Genomic DNA, 20,538 nt, shown 5'->3' with positions numbered 1-20,538 from the left:
CTCGGCACGGCTTCAAGCTGGGCTTTCACGTCATTTCCCAAATCAAAACCCGTTCTCTACATTTTCTGGGGTTTATTACTATAAAGCACATAGCACAGTGGCAGAAGGGTAAATTTATTCTTGAGCAGATTAACACAACAGGCAGGTTTCCAAGGGAGAATTGTCAATATATAAAATAAATAAGTATTAATCACTGCTCGGGTTATTTTGTCAGGATAGGCGATATGGCAAACTTCCTCTAGTGACAGATGTGCTGCTGCCACTGTCAGACCCCTGGTTTTTCTGCCAGAAAGAGCAGCTGGAGTCCGGGCAGCTGTGGAGATGCAGGATGGGGCTTACTGTGTTTGCAGCGTGCGATTCCAGTCCATGCCCGTCTGCTGCGTCTTCTCTCTTACAATTCGCTTGGCTGCCTGAGTGTTGTACTTATATTCACATCTAATTTATTTTGACAAAGCATACCCAAATCCACATTGCTGCAGCATTTTACAAGTGGTGGAACTGTTCTGTGGGTGCACGAGAGTGGAATTGCTTTTTGTGGGCATGTCTCCTTTTTTTCTTAATTCAGCATGAAATCTAGTACCCTCGGATGGCTTAGTTTACACTGCAGTTTATGGAGCAAAATAACATTTTTCTCTATCTGTCCTGTCTCAGAAATACATATGAACTTGCATTTAAAGCCTATACTAAAAACTGCAGAGCACCCCCCAAATTTTACATCTCAGAACCAGTGCTATAGGTCCGAACAGGGAAGGGATGCGAGCGGTCATTCCTTCACCATCATGGTCAATACAACCCGCAAGGTTTGGAGAATTTAAAACAAGGTGTTTAAAGCCCAATATGAAGTTTCAGTTAAAAAAAAATTAAAAATAAAATAAAAAAGGTATGGCTCATTTTCTTCCAAAAACTCCCAAGTGTGTCAGCTCCCACCTGTGGAAAGCTGGTGGCACAGCGGTGAGGTGCAAACGCCGCAGAGCGCCCTGCGTCTGGCCCTCAGGAGAAACTGCCTGGATCCCTTCCAAAGTTCATGAACAAACTCATAATGCGATGAAGGAAGCTCATATGTTGAAGCAAACTCTTTAACCTGATTAATGGGATGTAAGTAAGTGGAGCTAATTAAACGTGCTGTTAGGGAATAGCCCATTCGAAACCCCAGGCTCGGCGCTCAGGGCGGTTGGGATCCTGGTCCCCAGCTGAAGCCGTGTTGTTACACTGGCCTGAACCTGACTTGGGTCTTGACACTCTTGAGCTTTGCAGGAGCACGTTTTTGAAATATTTATGTGACATTTGTGGCTTGGAGAAGTGAAGTCACACGCTTTCTGGCATTCCTGGCTGAGGTGGGAAGGCAGTGGGGAGGAGAGTGAGCCACTGCCCTCTCCTTCTGGGCAAGGAGCATCTTCCTGGGTTTTCCCAAAAGAGAAAACATCTGTGGTCACAAGCTGTGTTGGGAGATGAGCAGCCACCTGGACATAGAGGTATCTGTACATTTAGTTTCAGGAGTAGGATTAGCCCTGTATAGAGTCAGAGCTTCAATCGGTACGTTTCCCTCCCTTCCTTCCCTCCTTCCCTCCTTCCCTCCTTCCCTCCTTCCTTCCTTCCCTCCTTCCCTCCTTCCTTCCTTCCTTCCTTCCTTCCTTCCTTCCTTCCTTCCTTCCTTCCTTCCTTCTTTTCCTCCTTCTTTCTTTCCTTCCCCTTCCTTTTAATCTTTCCAAGACAATTTTTCCCTTCTCTCTCCTCAGTTGGTCTTAATCTTAGCTTGGACGTGGGATATAGGAACACAGGAACACACAACAATTGATTTTCCCCCTGAAGAGCGTTTCTGCAAAAAGATTTCTGCCTAGGTTCAATGCAAAATCGGCTTGGGCAGCAAAGACACTGGTGTATCAAATAGCATTGATGCTAAAAGCAGCCTTTGAACTTTCAGAATATTCATCCCAGGGTCAGAGATTAAATTACCCTCCTCAAATAAGTCCAAGAGCTCAACGCAGTTCTTCCTACAAAAGGTTTATTTGGATGAGACTCTTTCAAAAGAAATGAAAATTCAGGGCTCGTTTTTGAGGTGCTGGATGATCGGGAGAGCAGCATTTGCACTGCGCGCTTTTTAACGTTGTTCTATTAGTTATTTCTCACGTGCAACGTGCATCAGCAGCGCAGCTGCCCCGTGCAGGACATCAGGCACTTCAGCATGGGCTTCTCGTCCCCTCCTGCCCACGCCGGTGTCCCCGGAGCAGGGCCAGGGCCAACAAGGGCATCTTAAACTTCCCAACCGTTTCCCAGGTCTCCAAATCCACCTCGCCACCAGCCCCAGGAGTGAGTTTTTAGTGGAATTTCTTCCAGGTCTACATTATTTAAGGGGGCGGGGGGGAAAGAATGCTGATACCGCAAAAGTTTCTGGTGTGAATTTAGGTTCGTTGCTGTTTGTAGAAAAACTCTGCTGATGTTTCTAAAGGGAGCAGTGATACCAGAGCCAGCTCTGACTTTCTGCCATTTGATAACAAGTTGATCAACTGCATTTACTTACTATCAGTTGTGGTGTGGGGAGATTCCTTCTCTTTTTCTTATTATTAAATCAAGGCATTTTTTAAGAAATATTTTATTTTTGATACAGACACAGCCGGTGAAGTAGCAGTAAAAAACATCACCACAAAGAGGCACATGGCTTTGAAATGTTTTGGTATGTAACATAACTGTATTGTTATGAGGTCTTAACTTTTGCACAACGAATATTTCTCCTTGTTCTAACAACAAACCCTCTGTCAGCTTTCAAAGGGTTACGTACATAACACGGTCGTAAGGGAACAAAACAAAAAATATCGAAGTGTCTCAAATCATTTCACAAATAACATTGTTCTATTTCTCTCCTTAGACGAACAAGAGTTTCTTTGATTTTTTTTTTTTTTAAGTCAAATTTAGGATTCTGCTGTTCAGAGCAGAGAGGTCACAAGGCCCTAATGTATTTAGCATTGACTGCCCTCTCTTGTAGTGCGTCTATTAGTCAGTAATTTGATTTGTACCTATTCATTTGCAGTCCCTGCAGGAGCTCTGAGCTGGCCCCAAGTATAATTGGTGCTGTCTCTATTTTTACATCATTAGATTAGCCCCGACTCCTGGCCACTTGTTGTCTGCGCTTGTCTGTCCATTTATACAACCTAATGTAACACAAAATTCATTACTGATCACATTACTTTCAACTCTGAAGCCAGCTTTGTGATAAACATTTTGTTAACCCTTTCTTGCCAGCACACAGACCTGGGGGATAAATGCACTTTCCCTTTGCAGAAAAATCAATATCATAATAAAACAAAGTGCAGTCACATTTCTAGATTTGTCATTTCTCCAGGAGAAAGAAATGGGGAGAAACATATATGAGATGACTAAATGATGTCTGCATCCAGGCATCTCACGCTGCTGTATATGAAATGAGCTCAGCGGTGTCCTTTCTACTAGAATATAAAGAAGTGACACAGGATAGGGCCAGCACTCAATTTAAAACTTAATTTCTTACTCATTGTTCTGCAAGTGTCTTAGCTCTTCTGTGCAGGCTATAATCGGGTTATGACATTATTGGAACTGGACATTTTTCTTCCAGTGCTTTGTCTCAAAGTAGTTAACAGAGAAACAATTCCCTTTCTCCTTAGAGATTTGTTATTGCGTTGGGTTTTGTTTTGGTGTGCTTTGGTTAGTGGTTTTTCTTCCTTATGATTAAGCAAATTAATTTTCCTGCTGCAATACTCCAGTATTTCACAGGAAAATGTAAAGCTGCATTCTGTCTAGCTTGGCTTTGCTCACATTTGACTGTTTTGCTGAGTACCTCCTAAAGCATTAAGCTTTTTGCATCCCTAAAGCTTCTGCTATTGATTTCAAGGGGAACGAGAGGAAAGCCACGGTAGGTATTCATTTGGGCCTGATTCTGCAAGGGGCTGAGCATCCCTACAGCTCTGTTTGCAGCATCATGCCCATGAGGTGATGCTTGCTATTGAAAGAAATGTATTTTGGTGCACGCAAAAGCTGTTGTTTTTTAACAGTTTTATAAATTCATCTTCTGTTTGTACAGCTTGGCTTGAAAATCTGTTATTTTGGGTTTTCTAAATATTTAGAAACATTTCTCAGTGTTTATTAAATCGTCCTTTTAAAAGTCCGAGTTCTGAAGCCTACCCCACACCGAGCCGTCCCGCACTGAGCAGGGTGCAGGAGACTAGGAGACTACAGGATTTTTCCATCTCTAGTTTCTATAATTACCCTGTTATTCCTTTTGCATGGTATTTTTATGTAGGATACAACTTACAGCAAGCATATCTCTCTTAGTAAGTCTAAGAGCCCTTGTCTCCCAGCAGTTGAACCAGGACTGGTATTTTTACAGCTGTTTTGTGAGCCAAAACTTGCTGCAGCTGCTGAGGTGGTGGCAGAATAAAGACAAGACAGTTCCTTTCCCTCCTCCCCAGCCCGGCAGCCCCAGGGAGCTTTTTGGTATTTTGCTGATTTTCACAGGAGCAATTTTAGGTGTGTGCAGCACTGGCTGGCGCTCGCTCCTCAAGCCTGGCTTGGCTGGGGGAAGGCAGGAGCTCTTCCGCTGCTGCCTTTGTGCCCCTCGGTCTCTGCTCCAGCTTTGCCGTCTGAGCACCGGTGAGGTCAGCATGCCCTGAAATCCCTGTACAGCCTTAGGTGGCTCCTGTCACCCTCACGTTAAGGACAAGCTGCAGCTCAGGTCACGGTGCAGGGCATGCCGTGGGCTCGGTGGCAGAAGGTGCGTGGCCAGCCGGACCATGTGCCACCACCCCGCTCCCACCCCTGGGTTTGTGAGGCTGATGCACTGCTCCCATCTCCTTGGCCTTTAGTGCGGATCTCCTGTGCTTCTGGCATTAACTCTTTGAAAGTTTGAGCCTTTCGTTATCTTAAAAGGATGTACGGCCAATTTGCCGGCTCCCCTTCCTGCCCACGCAGAGCTTTAGCATCGCACTGATGCCAAGGGCGTCTGCCGTCCCCTGGATTGTGAAAGGGCAATGGCCCAAGTCATTGGAAAGCTCTCACAAACTCTGCGTTGCCCTCACTGGGGAAAACGGGAGAGGAGGCTGTAGAATGGAAACCTCATTTATGCAATAAATTGTTAAGCAGTCGAACTGTTAAATGAACACTTCTTATTAGAGAGATAGGATGAAGTATGAGTCACCAAACAGCAAAATACACATTAACACAGGAAAAACCCCAGCAATAAACGGAAGGTCAAAAGCTAAAACAATTAAAATGTTCTACTGTGAGCCAACCCTCCGGCCCTGCAGCTTTCAGCCCTCTCAGCCGCAGAGGCCCCTCTTCCACCACGGGATCTGCTCCTCACGCTTCGGCATCAGGAGGCACAAGTCCTTCGAGGGACTCCCAGAGTGCCACCTCCACCAGCTCCAAGGGTCTTCTCCAACCCGTTCGGATGCCGTATCATTTCCTATCACCATACTGTACTCTGCAGCCCTGCCATCATCTCTCATCACTCCCGTGCATTTCTCTAACAGAATATCAGACAAATAGTAACCTGATTTTTCCGATAATCTGGCCTTGCTATCCGTGGTGGAGTCTAAGAATATCAGGGCTCGGGGCCGTATCCTTGCTTAACAGTGATGTTGTTCGCTATCTGATGCTCGTAGTGTGTCTAGTGGAGATGGTCAGGCAGAAAGCGGGACGGGGGGAGAGAGGGCAAGGAAAAAAGGAGGAAAAAAAAGCCGGAAGGGGACTTTGGCAGCAGGAGGATCTCCCTGATTGATGGGGAGGGAGACTCCCTGGAGCACATCCTGCGTCCCCTGGGACCTGGTCGGGTGGCTGCCCCCGGAGGAAGCGGCGCTGTGGCCGGGTCCCCAGATATGCTGGGAACGTTTAGTCCTCCTTGAGGTATATGTTGTAATTTGTGGTATGAAAAGATTAGCTTTCCTTCCATTCCTAGCCTGCTGTCTCCCCGCCACGGATAATATATAAAACAGTAGACTTTTATTCATTAACATTTATGGGAAAATGTTAATATTAAACTGTAAGTGAAAAGCCCCATCTTATTGAATTCTTCTGCTGTGTTATTGGGAGCCTAATTACATTTTGCATTTAAATAAAAACCAGATGACGTTCAGGACGGTCAGGCAAGCATTCTGTAAGTGAGAATTTATCTTGCGATCTGGGTAAACAATGTCTCATCATTTAACAGTTATTATAAATAATGGGTTTTTAAGCACTTTGCTGGGAGTTCATATTGGCTCCACACGGGTTGCACTAAGGGAGAGAGAATTTCAGTGACATCTTCCAGGCATCCGGTGAGGAGGAATCATATCCTGAGCTCACTTCTCAAGCTGCAGCAGTTTTCATCCTCCTCTGTTTATTGTTGCTCAATATTGTGTGCACAATCGGCTGACAAAAAAAAAAAAAAAAAAAGCAAAAGAAAAAAAAAGCTAAGAGTAAGAAAAATGACAAATGGAGAAACCATCTATGGTGCTGCCCCAGCAGAAGCCGAGGGTGCTGGGGATCCCCGCGGAGGTTCATGCAAGTGGTTGAAACCTCCAAAGGCATATTCTTTCTGTAAAAACAGTCTGTATAAAAGTTGTATCTTCGCAAAGAATGGAAAAGATGTTGGGGCAACAAGTAAAGACAAAAAGATAAGAGACTGGCTGCTTTTCCCTATGTTTCTGCTGGTGCCCTCCTAAATTACATCACTGGTTAATTACATGCTTGGTAATGCGTGAGTAAAACTTCTAAAAAATGTAAATGGCTTTTTCCCCACTTCTGTTGTTTATACTCTGCGTTTCATTCCTGTCGCTTCAGACAAGGTGGCGGTGCTTTTGTTGCTCGCTGGCTTTTAGTCTTTGCTCCGTGTTCCTCAGACATTAGCGGGAGCCTCTGAGATTTCTCCAAGGCATTTCCCGTCACAGAGAGGGAGCAGCTTCCCCACAGTCTGTCCCGCGTCCCGGGGAGGGAGGAATTCGTTTTCCATGCAGACAGAAATAGGTGGTAAGGGGATGAATTTTTTAAGTAACCATTCGCTCTCATGAAAAGATACAGAATTTGGGAGTGCCTCATGCTGGCTGGTGGCGTGTCACCTCCTGACACGCCAGGAAGCCACCCTCTCTGTAAAATGGCTGTTCCAGGACATAAACTGTTTATTGCCTTTTTCTGTGAGAGGCTTGTTATCCCATTTTCCAAGAAGACCCCCGCAGCTAAAATACCATCTTTTTTTATTTATTTAATTTTTGTATTTATTTGTTATTTCCTTGGTCAGTGACTTTTCTCAGTGCCTGCCCAACACATGAACTCTGTGTTTACATCAAAAGCTGATGGTGTTGTGAAAGACAAAGGGTCACTATCACTTCTCTGACTGTTTCCAAAGATGTTTTTCTGGGAAGGCCGTGGGCAGGAAGGTGCCGGCAGGGTCAGCAGCCGGGACCTGCCCCCTTCCCTCCGCTCTGGCTCGGTGGCACGGCATGGGAGCGAGGAGCCGGGGATGGCGAGTGCCTGCAGAACCCAGGTCAAGGTGAGAGGGATGGAAAAGGTGACAGTTCCCTAACCAGACACGTGCCGGGGGACGCAGAGGCAGCTCCATGCCGTGCTCTGTGGAGGGATGCTCACGTGTGTTGCTGCTCTCGTTTTCTCCCAAAGCAGAGCACAGCATTCCCATGGATGGCATCTCCTGTCTATTCCCAAGATGACCACGCACACCCCTCTTTGAGCAGCTAGTCCCGTTGCTGAGGCCAGGTTGTTAGGTAGAAATGACGTTTGGAGGCGTTAATCAAAAGACAAATTAAGCTAGCAGCCTTCCTCTCTCATCCGCAGCCAGGGAGGCAGCAGTGGGTAGATGAATTGTCCAGGGACAGATCCCTAAAGCATCTGGGCATGCTTTTTTGCCTTTACTCAAGGCTACTTTTATCTGCACCCTTTAAAAAAAGATCTTTAGATTATATCATGCCAGTATTGTGCTGTCTCTTTGGTTTGTCTTTTGGAAATGTGGCCTGTCACCCATCAAAATGTGAGTGAGAAGTCTGCAAAAGAGCACAACATGAAGAGCAGGTAGTTATATTAACTCCACTGCCAGATGCCCAAGTACGAGGCAGAATCTGCACAGCTTGAGATGATTTAAATTGCCTTTTATGTGGGATGTGGCCAGAGGAATGCCTTGGTTTGCCATTAGGTCTTTTAGATTTCACACAAGAGTTATCCTCCACCACGCGCTCGTCCACAGGCTGCAGCTCATTCACACGTTTGACAGTGCTTGTAAGAGCATAACTAAAAAGGCAAAGTATATTAGAATCAATACTTGAAATAGTTTTTAAAATACGACTTTTAACAAGTGAGAATGTCCAGTTGACTTTTTTCCAGCTGCCTCCTGGTTTCATGAGAACGAACACAAACTGCTGTGCTGAAGAACTCCATTAACAAAGGGCCAAATTAAGCTTCGGATGTCATTTTTATCAAGGTTCTTTCATATTTATGTCTAATATCAGAATTTGGAGCTATATAAATAAGACAGAGTGTATTAAGAGCCTCAAGCAATCCTGTAAGAGAGCGAGTCCGCAAGGTTGGCCTGTTGTTTTTCCAGGCTCGGTTAATACTCAATCTAGGTAGAGACGTGATTGTAAGAGTCCTACTGTGAGCTTTGAGTGCTTCGTAAAATTAGGTCTGTGTTTAGAAAATTGGTCTGCTTGAAGCAGCAATGTCAACATAATCTTTAAAATAATTGCCTAAATAGACCAAATAAGTTGCCTTTGGAACTGGGATTATTTGGATGGGTTTGGAGTTTCTCAGCGACACTAAAACCAGTGCTGGGGAAATGAAAGGAGGAGACCTCTGCTCTTTAGATCTCCACCTGAGCTCTTCAGATCTGAGAGCCTTGAACCGTTTAGATGAGCAGACAAGGCTGAGTCTGCGGTGACATCATTTTGTGAGCTTCAACGAAACTCTTCTGATTTGGACCAGCTGAGCATCTGCTCCCCCCAAACTTTTAACTTTTCCTTTGAATCAAACCCAAATTCCAGTCCGGTCTAGCTTCCTCCTCAGCATCAATCTGCACCGGAGAGACAGCCCAGAGCCTCTCAGTAGCTTTCCTCGCTTGCCCGAAAGGCCACTTCGTGTCAGAAGTACTAGAAGTTGTGCCAGAATTACTTTGCTTTGTAATATTATACTTTTAAAATGAACTCGGCAATACGTTTGTGTCAGAAGCACATAATGCACATATGCGGGGTGCACAGAGAGGCACACTCTGAGCACAGAAGTTGTCCTCCTCCAGGGCTGCCTTGTCTCCCTAACCAAGGGTTATTAAGGAGGCCCAAGAACCAAGGTAGCATCACAAAAGGGGAAAAAAATAGATCTTAGCCAGGAAAGAAACTGCTGGAGTTTGGAGGGTCAGGCGTGTCTGAAATCCTCCGTTCAGCGAATCAGTGAGGGGCTGCCCAGACCCTGAAGTAATTACTGGATTTGTTTTCGACCTCCAGGCAATTTTTCCTTACCCAGCATTTTTTGCTGGGGCTGTTCGGCTGAGCCCAGGGTGAGAGGAGGGACCCCCAGCCTTCCCCAAGCACTCCGGGTCATTGCGCTGGTGTGTGGTGGCTTTGCTGCAGGCACCTCTCGGACAGGACCCCCGCCCCGAGATCTCTGGTAGGAAAGGGGATGCTTAGATCCATTCCTTGGGTCCAAACCTGCTGTGGATAGAAGTGCATCGACGGGTTCAGGAATAGGAGCATCGCCTCCAAAGCTTCTGAGTAAGATCCAAAGAGTCTGGAGGGTGTAGGACACGGAGCTGGTAGGTGTCGTGAACATGCAGATTCCATTGAATTTGCATTTTCCTTTGTGGAGTCGGAGGCTGACAGAGGGGTCACTGTTGAGCAATCCCGAGGCACTCCCATAACCCTGGGAATGAGAGACCAAACCCAGGAATTTTAATACAGTGTTTTCTCTGCAAATGCTTTTGGTCTGATATACACAGATGTGCTGCTTGCGTAACTGAAGATACAAGATAATTCTGCCTAAATGCGTTGAAAAAGTTGTGTACACATGGGTTTGCACAGGAAACATGTATTACATATAAGGTACATTATGGGATTTATAGTAGCAACATACTGAAACTTTCAAGATGGGTTAGGAGGGAATTCCTAAACCCAAATGACCGTATCTGCATATTCATTTTTAAAAACTCTTTAAGAAGCCTTGCACAAGGAGTCATAGGCTTCCATGATGCGGATGGGCTACAGAAATTGTTTTCTATAAGCATTTGACTGTTCTAGCTTTTGAAATTTCACATACTGACTAAAATCAGCAACTCATCCTTCTGAAGTGCCATTTATGTAGGAAAACATCCTAAACCTCTTTACAAAAATATACAGCTCTAGGAAACTTGAGATTATTTTTTAAAAGCACTGCAGTCATTGTGAAAGTGCCTATCATGAAGAATATTCTCCCTCTAAATGCTAGTCCTTTATCTAGTGCACTTTTAACCTTCCATAAAACGCTCAGAGTCAAGTCTGGCGAGATGCCAAAGTCTTGGGTCTTCTACTCCATGGACTCGAGTCGTATGGAGCTTTTTGGGTTCTCTTTTTAAAGGAAAGAACAAGCTGCTTGCCTTTTTTTTTTTTTTTTTTCTTTTTTTTCTTTCAGTAGACAAGATTCTTTAGAAGTTCACGTATGAAAATGTTCTGTCCGTATCTCAACAATCTCTTCGTGCCTGAAGTAAGCCCAGACATTTATGTAAGTTCCAATGTCCTCCCCATTTCGTAAGTGTTAGTCGTTTGGCATCTTTGCATTGAAATAAGGCACCAGAAATGAAATTTGCGGTCTCGGCGGGGGCTCTGATGTTCAGAAGGCTCAGTCTTCGTTCCCCTGGCTATCTCCTGCCTCCTGTACCTCCTCATCTCCTTGCTAGATCCTGCCACCTTTTTTCCGACATGCCAGGTTTCATCTCCAAGTGCAAGGCGTTAACGAACTCTATGTGGATTCAGCATTAGCGTTAGCGTGAGGTAGTTTGACAGTAACTAATATTTTACATAGGCCACTGAATTCTGATTTCAGAGAAGTTGGTCAGGCAGGGTTTGCCAGTCTTTTTTACTTTGCAAATTTAATGTAGGTGCTCTTGTGGTGTCTTAACGTCTTTCAGGTTGCAGCAGGATGAAAAGGTTGTTAATAGGGGGATTGATTTTGAATGTTCAACTGCCGTAGTGTTACATTTCCTCTTTTAAATGGAGTTTAAAATCTCTTTTCTTAAACTGCTGGTTTAAAAAATAAAAAAAAAAGGGGAAAAAAAGCATTTCGTAGGAGCAGGTCTGTCACAGCCACCCAAAGCATCGCAGGAAATCAGTCCCTGCAGCTGGGGGTGGGGGGGAACTGGCACCAGTTAATGGCTTGGGGCAGAGAGCAGGTTTAATTGACTTTTAAATATTATCATAATCATACGAACTTGTAAACATTATAGTAATATATAAAGCTGGGAACCGGCTTGCTGTCTGTGCTCCCTTTGGAAAGGAGCAATGTAAAAATACTTTTTTGCCCAGAAATTTCTTTTCAGCTATCTCAAATTAAAAGGAGCTTGGAAAATTAAGGGCTTTAATGAGTACTTGGTGCTTTCGTTTCACTACAATTTAATAGTAACGATTTTTGCTCACCCGAATACCCAAAAGCGGGGTATCCCCCCGGGGGTGCGGTGTCCCCGCTGCTCTGGCCGCTGGCAGGTCCCCGTGCGGGGCTGGAGCCAACTCCGCAGGTCCTCACGTCCGAGCAGCCTCCGAGGGTGGTGGAGATGGATTATAATTAGAGCTCCCTCATTAGCATAATTGCATTTTGTCAAAAAAAAAAAAAAAAGGGAATACCCAAGAAAAACCTACAACTGCAGCAGCAGTAACGCAATTCCCAAGCCTTTGTGTTAGGGGGGGTGTTCCTGCATCCCGGGTCGGTTGAGACCTTCCCATCAGCTTTTGAGCCCTTTTCTGCCTTGGGCTGCTCCGTGCCCATCCCAGCAGCGGCTCCCGTGGGGACCGGTTGTGATGTTCGTAGTAAATGTCCATGCAGAAATAGAGCCAAAAGTGTCCAGCTGAGTTTGGGATGTTGTCTAAACACTGCAAGATGGAGAGCGTGCGTGTCGGCGTAGAGGGGAGCGGAAGCCCCACGTCGGGGCTCCTCCGTGGGAGCACGTCCCCCTCCCTTTGGTGGCAATCAGTAAAATAAAAAAGTTTAACTAATCCATTCACCGGGGAGCGTTGTGTAAATTACAAACAGTTTAAGAGATCCTCAAGACTTCCATTGTGTTAATACAAATTGCCTTTTAGCGTTCGCTTTGTATGGGATCCTTTTGAATGAGAATCCAGATGGCAGAAGCTACACAATTATTATTCATTACAGTTAATAAGTAACACTCAGAAGCCCCAGTCAGCTCTGCAAGTCCCCCGTGATGGGCATTGTGCAAATATAAGGGTAAAAAAATAGTCTTTGCCACGGAATATTTTAGGATTTCGGTTAAAGACAAGGAGGTGTGAAGGGCCCTTGGGTTTGCCTGCCCGGGCTGTCGTTCCGAGAGCTCTGTCTGCGGGCAGTCTTCTCACTTCTCCTCCAAACAAAGGGAATTATCTTTGATTTTGAAATGGAGCTCTAATTTTTTGGCCTTTTAGCTGTTCGGTCAAAAACTACCCGTGGCCGGGGAGAGGTGATTTTTATAAGCAGCACCTTGTTTCTCTTCCCCGCCGCTGGAAAATGCCCGTCTCGCATCCTCGTTTCGGGGAAGGGGCCGGGTACGTTCCCGCGCTCGCAGCCCCCCGGGCGCACAGCGGAGCCCGAAAAGTTCCCTGAAACAATTGCCGTGAATGACAGAAATGAAATCGAGGAGATTCGAGCCCTGCTGGCCATTACCCCACTTCCTGCATTCCTACTTGTTAATTGTCTAATTCCTAACGAGTCTTCAGGCGTCTGATGGACTTTCTGATGCGTGCTCACTCCGACGCTTCCTTCCCTCCCCTCCCCGGCCTCATCCCTCGCCAGAGACCTTGTTCCTTTAAAAATGCCATCCTTAAAAATCAGAAATACTCAGCCCAGCAAAAGGAAAAGGGAACTTGACATTAGTTGAGCTTGAAAGGCTTGGTGCTGTGAAAAGTGACTGACGTGTGAAAAGAGGCTACAATTAGTTCTTTCCCCGAGCACTCTCCCATTCAGTCCAGGGTCACTCCTTCAGCGAGCTGCGGCTTTGAGGGTAATGTGTTGTGACAGTTTGAGATGATGAAGAATAATTCTTGTATTCAGAGTTGCTGCCGCTTCCCCGCTGCCCTGACACATCAGGCTGCTGTCATTGTATCATCTATCCCGGCTGCGGCTCCGCCGAGCCGCGCGGGAGCCTGGGCAGCCCTCCGTAGGTAAGAGGAAAGGGTCAGCTCTTTCCAGCAAATGATTTCGGAGGATATTTTGAAACTGTGCTTAACGGGGGAAAGCAAACAGAGAGAAAGGAAAAACCATTAGAAGAAATAATGCACTGGAGATGAGATTTTTTTGAGTAGACATAAAGGAGATACCACGGCTTCAAGTGGACCACTACAGGGAGAGCACGAATAAGAAAGGCAGCATAATTTATGAGTGTTCCAGGCAAAAGAGGGCTATATAGATTTTCTTCAGGCATTGAATTAATGCGCCATATAAAATGGTTTCACATTTAAGCTTGGCAGGGCTTTGTACCTTCCTAGATTTGATGGGGTCCTTTGACAGTTCCTGGAGCTTTCTGGAATTGAGGGTGCAGCCGCCTCGCTGGAGGGGGGACGGCACCGCTCCCCTGGACCCTGAGGACCCCGGGCTGTCCCCAGAGCATCTCCTCCTCCTCCTCTTCCTCCTCTCCACTTTGGCGACCAGCTCGGGGACAGCGGAGAGCGGCTTGGGCGGCAGAACAAGGGGCAGGGACATCAGGCTGCAGCGTGGCCTTTGGGAATATTAGCAGAAAAGGAGGGTTTTGTGGGAGGTTTTGTTTTCCATTTCTCCCGCAGAGCCGCAGGAAGGCTGCGCTGGTGCCGGGCTGCGGGCAGGCCCGCTGGAAGCGATGCCAAGCAGAGAGCTTCCAGCATTTGCTTTGCAACACCTTTAATCCCCCGACGCTCTCCGAGCAGCGCCGGAGGCTGCAGGGCCATGGGAAGGGGACGGCCACCCCCCGGGCGGGCTGGGGACCCCGGCCGGCCGCTCGCCGTGCCACCTTCCCTCCCTGCTCTCGACGGCTGCTCCTCCCCGCAGCAGCCGTGAGGATTTTTGCTGCTGCTGCTGCCTTCACCGCAGCAAACAGCGCGTGTGCCCTGAAAATCCCTATTATTCTGGGACCCTGGGTGATGCCAGCGGTGCCCATTACTGTTACTGTCAAAAGCGCAGGCAAGGCTGTTCCCGGCTCCCCTGAAGTGACTTTCTCCTCATGGCTTCAGCAGATGTTCCTGCTCCTTCATCTTTTTTCCTGTCTTTTTCTCTTTTTTTTTTTTTTTAGGGCAGGCAGGACTTTGTGAGTCGTTTCCTCCGGGGACACAGGCAGGTTTTAGTATTTACGTTTCCAGTATTAGCATTTATTTGTATTTGTGTTTGTTTTTCACGGGCTTTTGAAAGCCTCAGGGAGCCATTTATGGGGCCAAAATAATGCAAGTGCTGGTCTTCTCACAGTATTTCATTTCCTTGATGGTGGAAATGCTACGAGAAGAGCAGGTCTCATGTTATTTTGACCCCATAAATAGCTCCCAGAGGCCCCTTTCTTCCTTCTCCCACCCACTCCCCCCCCAAATCAAATATTTAGGTTTCTGCAAAGCCTGACTTCTCAACCCTGGTTATCTTGCTTCAGCAGAAGCAAATTGCAGTTATTACAAAATAGCCAGAGAGTCTATAAGGCCGAATGGGTTTTATATGATGCACAATTTGTTGGCTACTGTACAAGTTCATTAAAGTGTATCATAAGAGGTTGTTTTACTGGTACATTTAAGGAAGTTAATACATCTCGACAGTATATGCATGGGGGAATGCAGATACAATAACCCTCAGACATGCTGGGGCCAAGTCCATTCCTGGCGTAACTCCACTGAAGTAAACGGAATCTCGCTCTGGCCGGGCAGCCCTGTCCTGCTCTGCCGGCGTGGTGCTGAGCCTTCATCCCGCTCTCCCACCGCTCGCCCCCGTCTTTCCATGGGGGGGGAGAGATCCTGCTTTTTCCTTGTATTTTGTGTTTTTTCAGCGAGCGTGCTCCCAGCACAGAGGACGTCGGTGGTCTGACCGGTTACGTGACACATCTTATTTAGATCTGGGGAATATTTCAGCTCCTTTCTGCTGTGCCGCAGGGCTCGGCTGCTCCGTCCCGGGATGGTGGGAGGGCAGCGCTGCCCGCTATAGGGACCTGCCTCTTCTGGTACCCGACAGCCCCACTACGCCACGGCGGCTTCTTCTGTGCTGGTCAGGTCTGTCCAGCCATTGGGTCTCTCAGAATTCGGCCCCCAGTTTTTAACCCCATAACGGGAAGGGTGTCCCCATGTCGTGGAGCCATTCCTCGTTCTTGTCTGATTTTCCCATGGGAATGGCATCGACGTTCCTGTGCACGTGGCTCTGCCGTGCCCTGGTCTGCTGGAAGGCCTGAGGAGAAGAATAATAGTTTGCATTGAATTTTTTTTTTTTTATTACTATTATCTTTTTTATTAATGAAACAGCTGAAAAAAAAAAAAAAAACAGACTAATTTGGGGGAGAGTAGGAAAATGTGCTGACTGTGGTCTTAAGGGTCATATGTGGAGCGCAGGTAGTCCCTGGTGACCGTGTAATGTCTAATTGCACATCTCGCGTGACCCGGCCGTGCACAAGAGCCGGGCTGGGCGAGGGCAAGAGCCCAATTTCCTGAGCACAGCGGTGCTTTCTGCTGCAGCGGTCGGGAGTTTTACAATGCTTTCTTAGGTATCAAAATACATTGCTCGTCTGCCCAGCTGTGTAATTAGTTCCAGAGCGAGCGGGTTCGCAGTGCGGGGCTGTTTGAGAGCACCCGGGCTCCTTTGCCCGGAGGAATGTGTGCGTTTGCCATCTGCGGGGCTTGGGATGGCAGCTCGGATGCGGGAGCTCCCTCGGTTTTTAGCCTGACCCCCTCCGAACCCAAATTGGGCTCTCTGGAGGGCTGGAAAACTTCCCCTCTGGTTCCTCTTGAGCTTTCGCATCTCTTTTAGCCTCTCTTTTCTCCCTCCCTGTTGCTAATTGAAGGGGATGGGATGCCTGACAGCAGGAAGGGGAGCGAGCCGGGGCTGTGCGGCACAGCCGGGACGGGACCCCAGCCAGGCCCTGTGCCCACCGCTCGGCCTCCCCAGTTTTTTTGTCCGTGATTTTTCCCTGGCTGGCATCAGTCTCTGCAGTGCCACCCCCTGGCAGTCCCCCGCAGAGGTGACAAGTGCTGCCGGCTGCAGAAATCCCGTAGCCCCCCGGAAAGCCACCCCGTGAGCCCGAATTCCCCAAAATCCCATCCTGGCAGGGTGTGCGGTGCCACACATGTCACCGAAGGACGGGTAGGATGCAGCGTGGCCAAGGACAGACAGGTCTTGGCCCCAAGGGGCAGAAACAGCCGCACAGGAGCCACCAGCTACAGCAACACGAACGCTCCCTCGCTTTTTTCCTCTCCCTTCTTTTGCTACGGTTACTGAAAACACAACATTTGCCTGAAAATCAATTGTAGCTTAAAAAGAGAGAGCGAAGTAGCCCCATGAGGGATTCAGCAGCCCCATGGGGAGTTCAGTAGCCCCGTGAGGAGTTCAGTAGTCCCGTTCACGAGGGCTTGGGGAGCTGTTTGGGGAGCCCCAGCCTGCCCAGCAGAGGCGATGGCTGCCCAGCGCCCCGGAGCTCTGACGTGGGACGTTTAACCGAAGCCAGCTGTGTGCGGAGGGAGATAAAAGCCCCAAATCAGACAGGATAAGCACAGTATTAGTGTGGGATACGCCACTCATTTCTGATTTAAATTGCTGTTTTTACTTCCTGAACTCATGGGAGAGTAAGGATGTGAGGAAAATGAAGAGGTTTAGACATGGACATTCCTTCACCAAATACTGGCAAGAAATTGTGATTAATACAGCTGAGGTCATTATCATCGCTGCTTATAGGGTGACTGGTTTCCTGCCGATTTGTTTTTCATGTATCCCGGGCAGATTATCTCCATCACAAGTTACCTCCACCATCAAGGATTAGATTCCCAAGCCCTCCTTTGCTAGGGGTGTGCTCGCCTGGCTGCTGCCCCTGCCATGCCCAGGGATGCTTTGTCCGAGGATATGGATGTGTCCGAGGATGCTGGGGCAGGATGCTTTTTTGATTCAGCCAAGAACTGACTTTCTGCTTTTGCCGTGTGCTTTGCGCGTAGATACGTCCTTATCTCAGAGTCCTGTTGTGGCAAAAAGGACTGTCTTGGTGTTGGCAAAATGTTAAATATCCCGGTGTGAGACAGTGGTGTGCAAAGACCAGAGGTGCAGTAATATTTATCAGAGAGCAAAGCGGGCACCGCTCCTCCAGCTCCTGCATCCATGGCTTCTTTCCACCCCCATCCAAGCAAAACTCCGGCTGCAGGGATGGGAAAAGCTGCCTGTCCGCTCCGGGGGTTTGCCCCTTGTGCCTTACACTGCGGTGTGCAGCAAGCAAGAGGGGTTTTCCTCTTTCCCCTTCGGCAGCAGAGGGAATTTGCCCAAATCTCCCTATCCCTGCCCCGTCCCCCTCCGGCGCAGCCTGCGCAGAAGTGGCCGACAGAAGTCACACTCGGGGCTGCGTGTCGCGACTGGCCAGAATATTTCTTGGAGCCTGTCACCGTGCGTCTGGTGGAGGATTCCTGCCCTGTACGTGGGGCTCTGCCTAATCTCAGCGCTGCGTGCCGGCGCTGAGTGCTGGCCGGGGCGACGCTGCCCAGCCGCCCTGCTGCACGCTGCCACTGCGGCAACTGTTGGGTTCAAGTGGCTCGCGGAGAGGCCACGGTTAGAAACGATGCTCCACACACACAAAAAAATCCTCCTGTTCCGAGATTAGGGAGAAATAAAGGCTTTGGGAGGTCAGCGAGGGGAGATGTCTGGATGTGTGTGACCAGGAGAGGGAGAGCCCTGGTCAGGCCTGCTTTCTCTTTTGCTTTGAGGCACAGCTCAGGCATGTACGAAAGGGGATATTTTCCCTTTGGCTCGAAAAAGCAGAGTTATTTATGTCTGTTTGTGCAGGATAAAAGGTTATGGAAAGTCCCTGGTATTCCCAAGGTGGAGAATCACAGTGGTTTTGCACTGCGGGTACGTGCCGCCGGTAACCGGTGCTGCTACCGCTCCCCCTTCCCCACCATCTCAGCCGTGAGCGTCCCCACTATCGAATCCTGACATGTCGGGAGCCAGCAGCCTCCTCCCAGGAAAGGGGCCGCTCTGCCGGGCAGCATTTAACATCTCCCTCCGGCTCCGCTTTGGCTCAGCTGAGCTGTGAGCCCGGCAGAGGAGTAGGACCAGGAGCTGGGATGCCTCTGGAGTGATTCGTCACCCCGGGAAAGATGGATGATGAACAAACACAGCATTAGAGCAATGATACAATAAACAGATTTGTCAGTAAAGCGGCTGTCTGACGGCACCCCGGGTTTCTCCGAAACGCTAACCAGGACCTGCTCTCTCTTCCCGTTGCAGAGCTTCAGCGAGAGGGAAGCATAGAGACGCTCAGTAACAGCTCCGGTTCCACCAGCGGCAGTATCCCACGCAACTTCGATGGCTACCGATCACCCCTCCCGACTAACGAAAACCAGCCCCTCAGCCTCTTCCCCACGGGATTCCCTTAAATTAGCCAAACATCCAAGGAGAGATCCGGACAGGGTAAGGAGCCGCCTCTCCGCCTAAACAATCCCGATGTGTCTGTCACCTGCCAGTTGGCCGCTGCGCTGGATGGTTCTCCTTACCCTGATAAATATTGACGACTCTTAAACCTTCCTGAAACATACTCACAAAATCTTGACTTTGTGTTCCTGTGCAATATGAAGAGACTCCGTCTTCAATCCTGATAGCTCTGCGGCTTCTTTTTTTTCGCTGTGTTCAGGAAGAGCTTGGTTGAGGAGAAATATTTCTAAGCCATTTTTGGTCAAGCACATGGTTTCACAACCGTTCTCTGCTTTTTCATGTTGAGAGATAAAGAGGATTCTCCGTAACTCAGAGGAGCTCTCGCCGTCTGCAAAAGTGCCGAGCATTAACGAATGAACTGGAGAGACTGGAAACTGGAGGACTTTCTGTGGACAGGGTTGATAATGTTATTCCTTCCTTGTTGCGTCTCCTTGCTGCCCTCCTTCCCCCACTGATTCTCATCAATGCCAGGAGTATTACAAATGGAAATGTTTCTTTTTGTTCTTTGGAAGAATTATCTCTATTGCTCCAGTTTTCTTCTAGTCATGTATTTTAGAAATGTACTTAATTGACTAACTGCAGTCACAAATTTCTCATATTTGGTTATAAAACTTGTTCATTGGAACTCGGATATCTGTCCAGAAATGCATGTGTCATTGAATAAATCTAAGTTAAACAAGAAACTGCTTTAATGGCAACGTTCATGGAGTGTTCCTGGGCTGGCTGTGGGCTTCGTGTATCTTCCTAGACCAGACTGTGTGCATATTTGCTAACTTGAGGGCTTTAATTAAAGCTATCAGTGGACGTTATGCAGCCAGTAGAGCTTGTTTTTGCATCCCTGCTTTCTCATCCCCGTGTGCAAGGGCAGGATTTTCAAAAATGAGAGATTTAGGTGGTGTTCCTCACCCCCGCTGGGTGCCTCTGGAAATCAGCACCCGTCTATGTTTGGGTGTCTGACCCCAGGTCCTTGCGCTGGTCGGGCCTTGCAGCTTCATCCCACTGATTTTGGTGGGACAAGGACGAGGAATGCTGGGAGCAGCGGCACCCACCTACCTCTATTGTGCTATAGGATCCCATATAAGAGGCTTTGCAGGACCCATATGGCAGCCTGAGCCTATAGACCCCGCCGGCCGCGCACAGTCAAAACTAGCACCGCATAACTCTGCTGATAAAATAGTCATGGGCTCACACATAGTAACCACATAAATTCCTCTATCTCAGCCAACTTGTGTGGAGAAGCAGGGAGTGAGATGGGACTGTCAGCTTATGAAATTTCCTTCCCACTACTTGTTTTTAATAGAAGCCGTTTGAGTCATGGCAATGAGAGGAAACCATCTAAACCCACAAATCTTTTTGCGCTCTTATAGCTTAAACCAGCCCCACTGAGTGAGGCAGAACCGACCACCCTCTTCCTACTCCATCCCCAAATACTAAATTCAGTCTTGGGCTTGATTTTTTTGTTGTTGTTTTTAGCCGTAACGCCAGAACTCAGATCTCAGAAGCTTTTTTTCCTCTCTCTTCAGGCTTGGAAACCACTAATAAAAACTGAGAGTCTGCAGCAATAATTTCAGTTTCTTGCTTGGTTTTCAGTCAGTCCTTTCTCAAGCTAAAAAAACCTTCCTTGGGATGAAATCAGAGGAGAGTTTGCTCGTAAGTACTTGCAGCTCGGGCCTGCTGGCTATATCTGCCGTAATGCTATGTTTCTTTTATGTCTGTAAAATAATGGCTTGAAGTAAGGGG

General features: G+C 47.8%; 1 protein-coding gene across 4 annotated transcripts in view; it reads left to right on the top strand.

The window, feature by feature from the left end:
- The window catches only part of BCAS3 (BCAS3 microtubule associated cell migration factor), a 361,152-nt gene extending 341,546 nt beyond the window's left edge, over positions 1-19,606 (top strand). For 2 of the 4 annotated variants that reach the window (XM_074160472.1, XM_074160471.1), the window contains one exon: positions 18,595-19,471. In XM_074160472.1, coding sequence (XP_074016573.1) covers positions 18,595-18,743 — 149 coding nt within the window. In that variant the 3' untranslated portion in view covers positions 18,744-19,471. Of the gene's footprint in view, positions 1-2,605; positions 2,672-18,594 lie in introns of all 4 variants that reach the window. The other 2 variants (XM_074160469.1, XM_074160470.1) reach the window with 2 other exon arrangements.
- Positions 19,607-20,538: the final 932 nt, after the last annotated feature.

The sequence above is a fragment of the Numenius arquata genome, chromosome 18 (genome assembly GCF_964106895.1).
Source record: "Numenius arquata chromosome 18, bNumArq3.hap1.1, whole genome shotgun sequence".
Taxonomy (NCBI): Eukaryota; Metazoa; Chordata; class Aves; order Charadriiformes; family Scolopacidae; genus Numenius; species Numenius arquata.
This window is presented reverse-complemented; position numbering and strand designations above follow the sequence as displayed.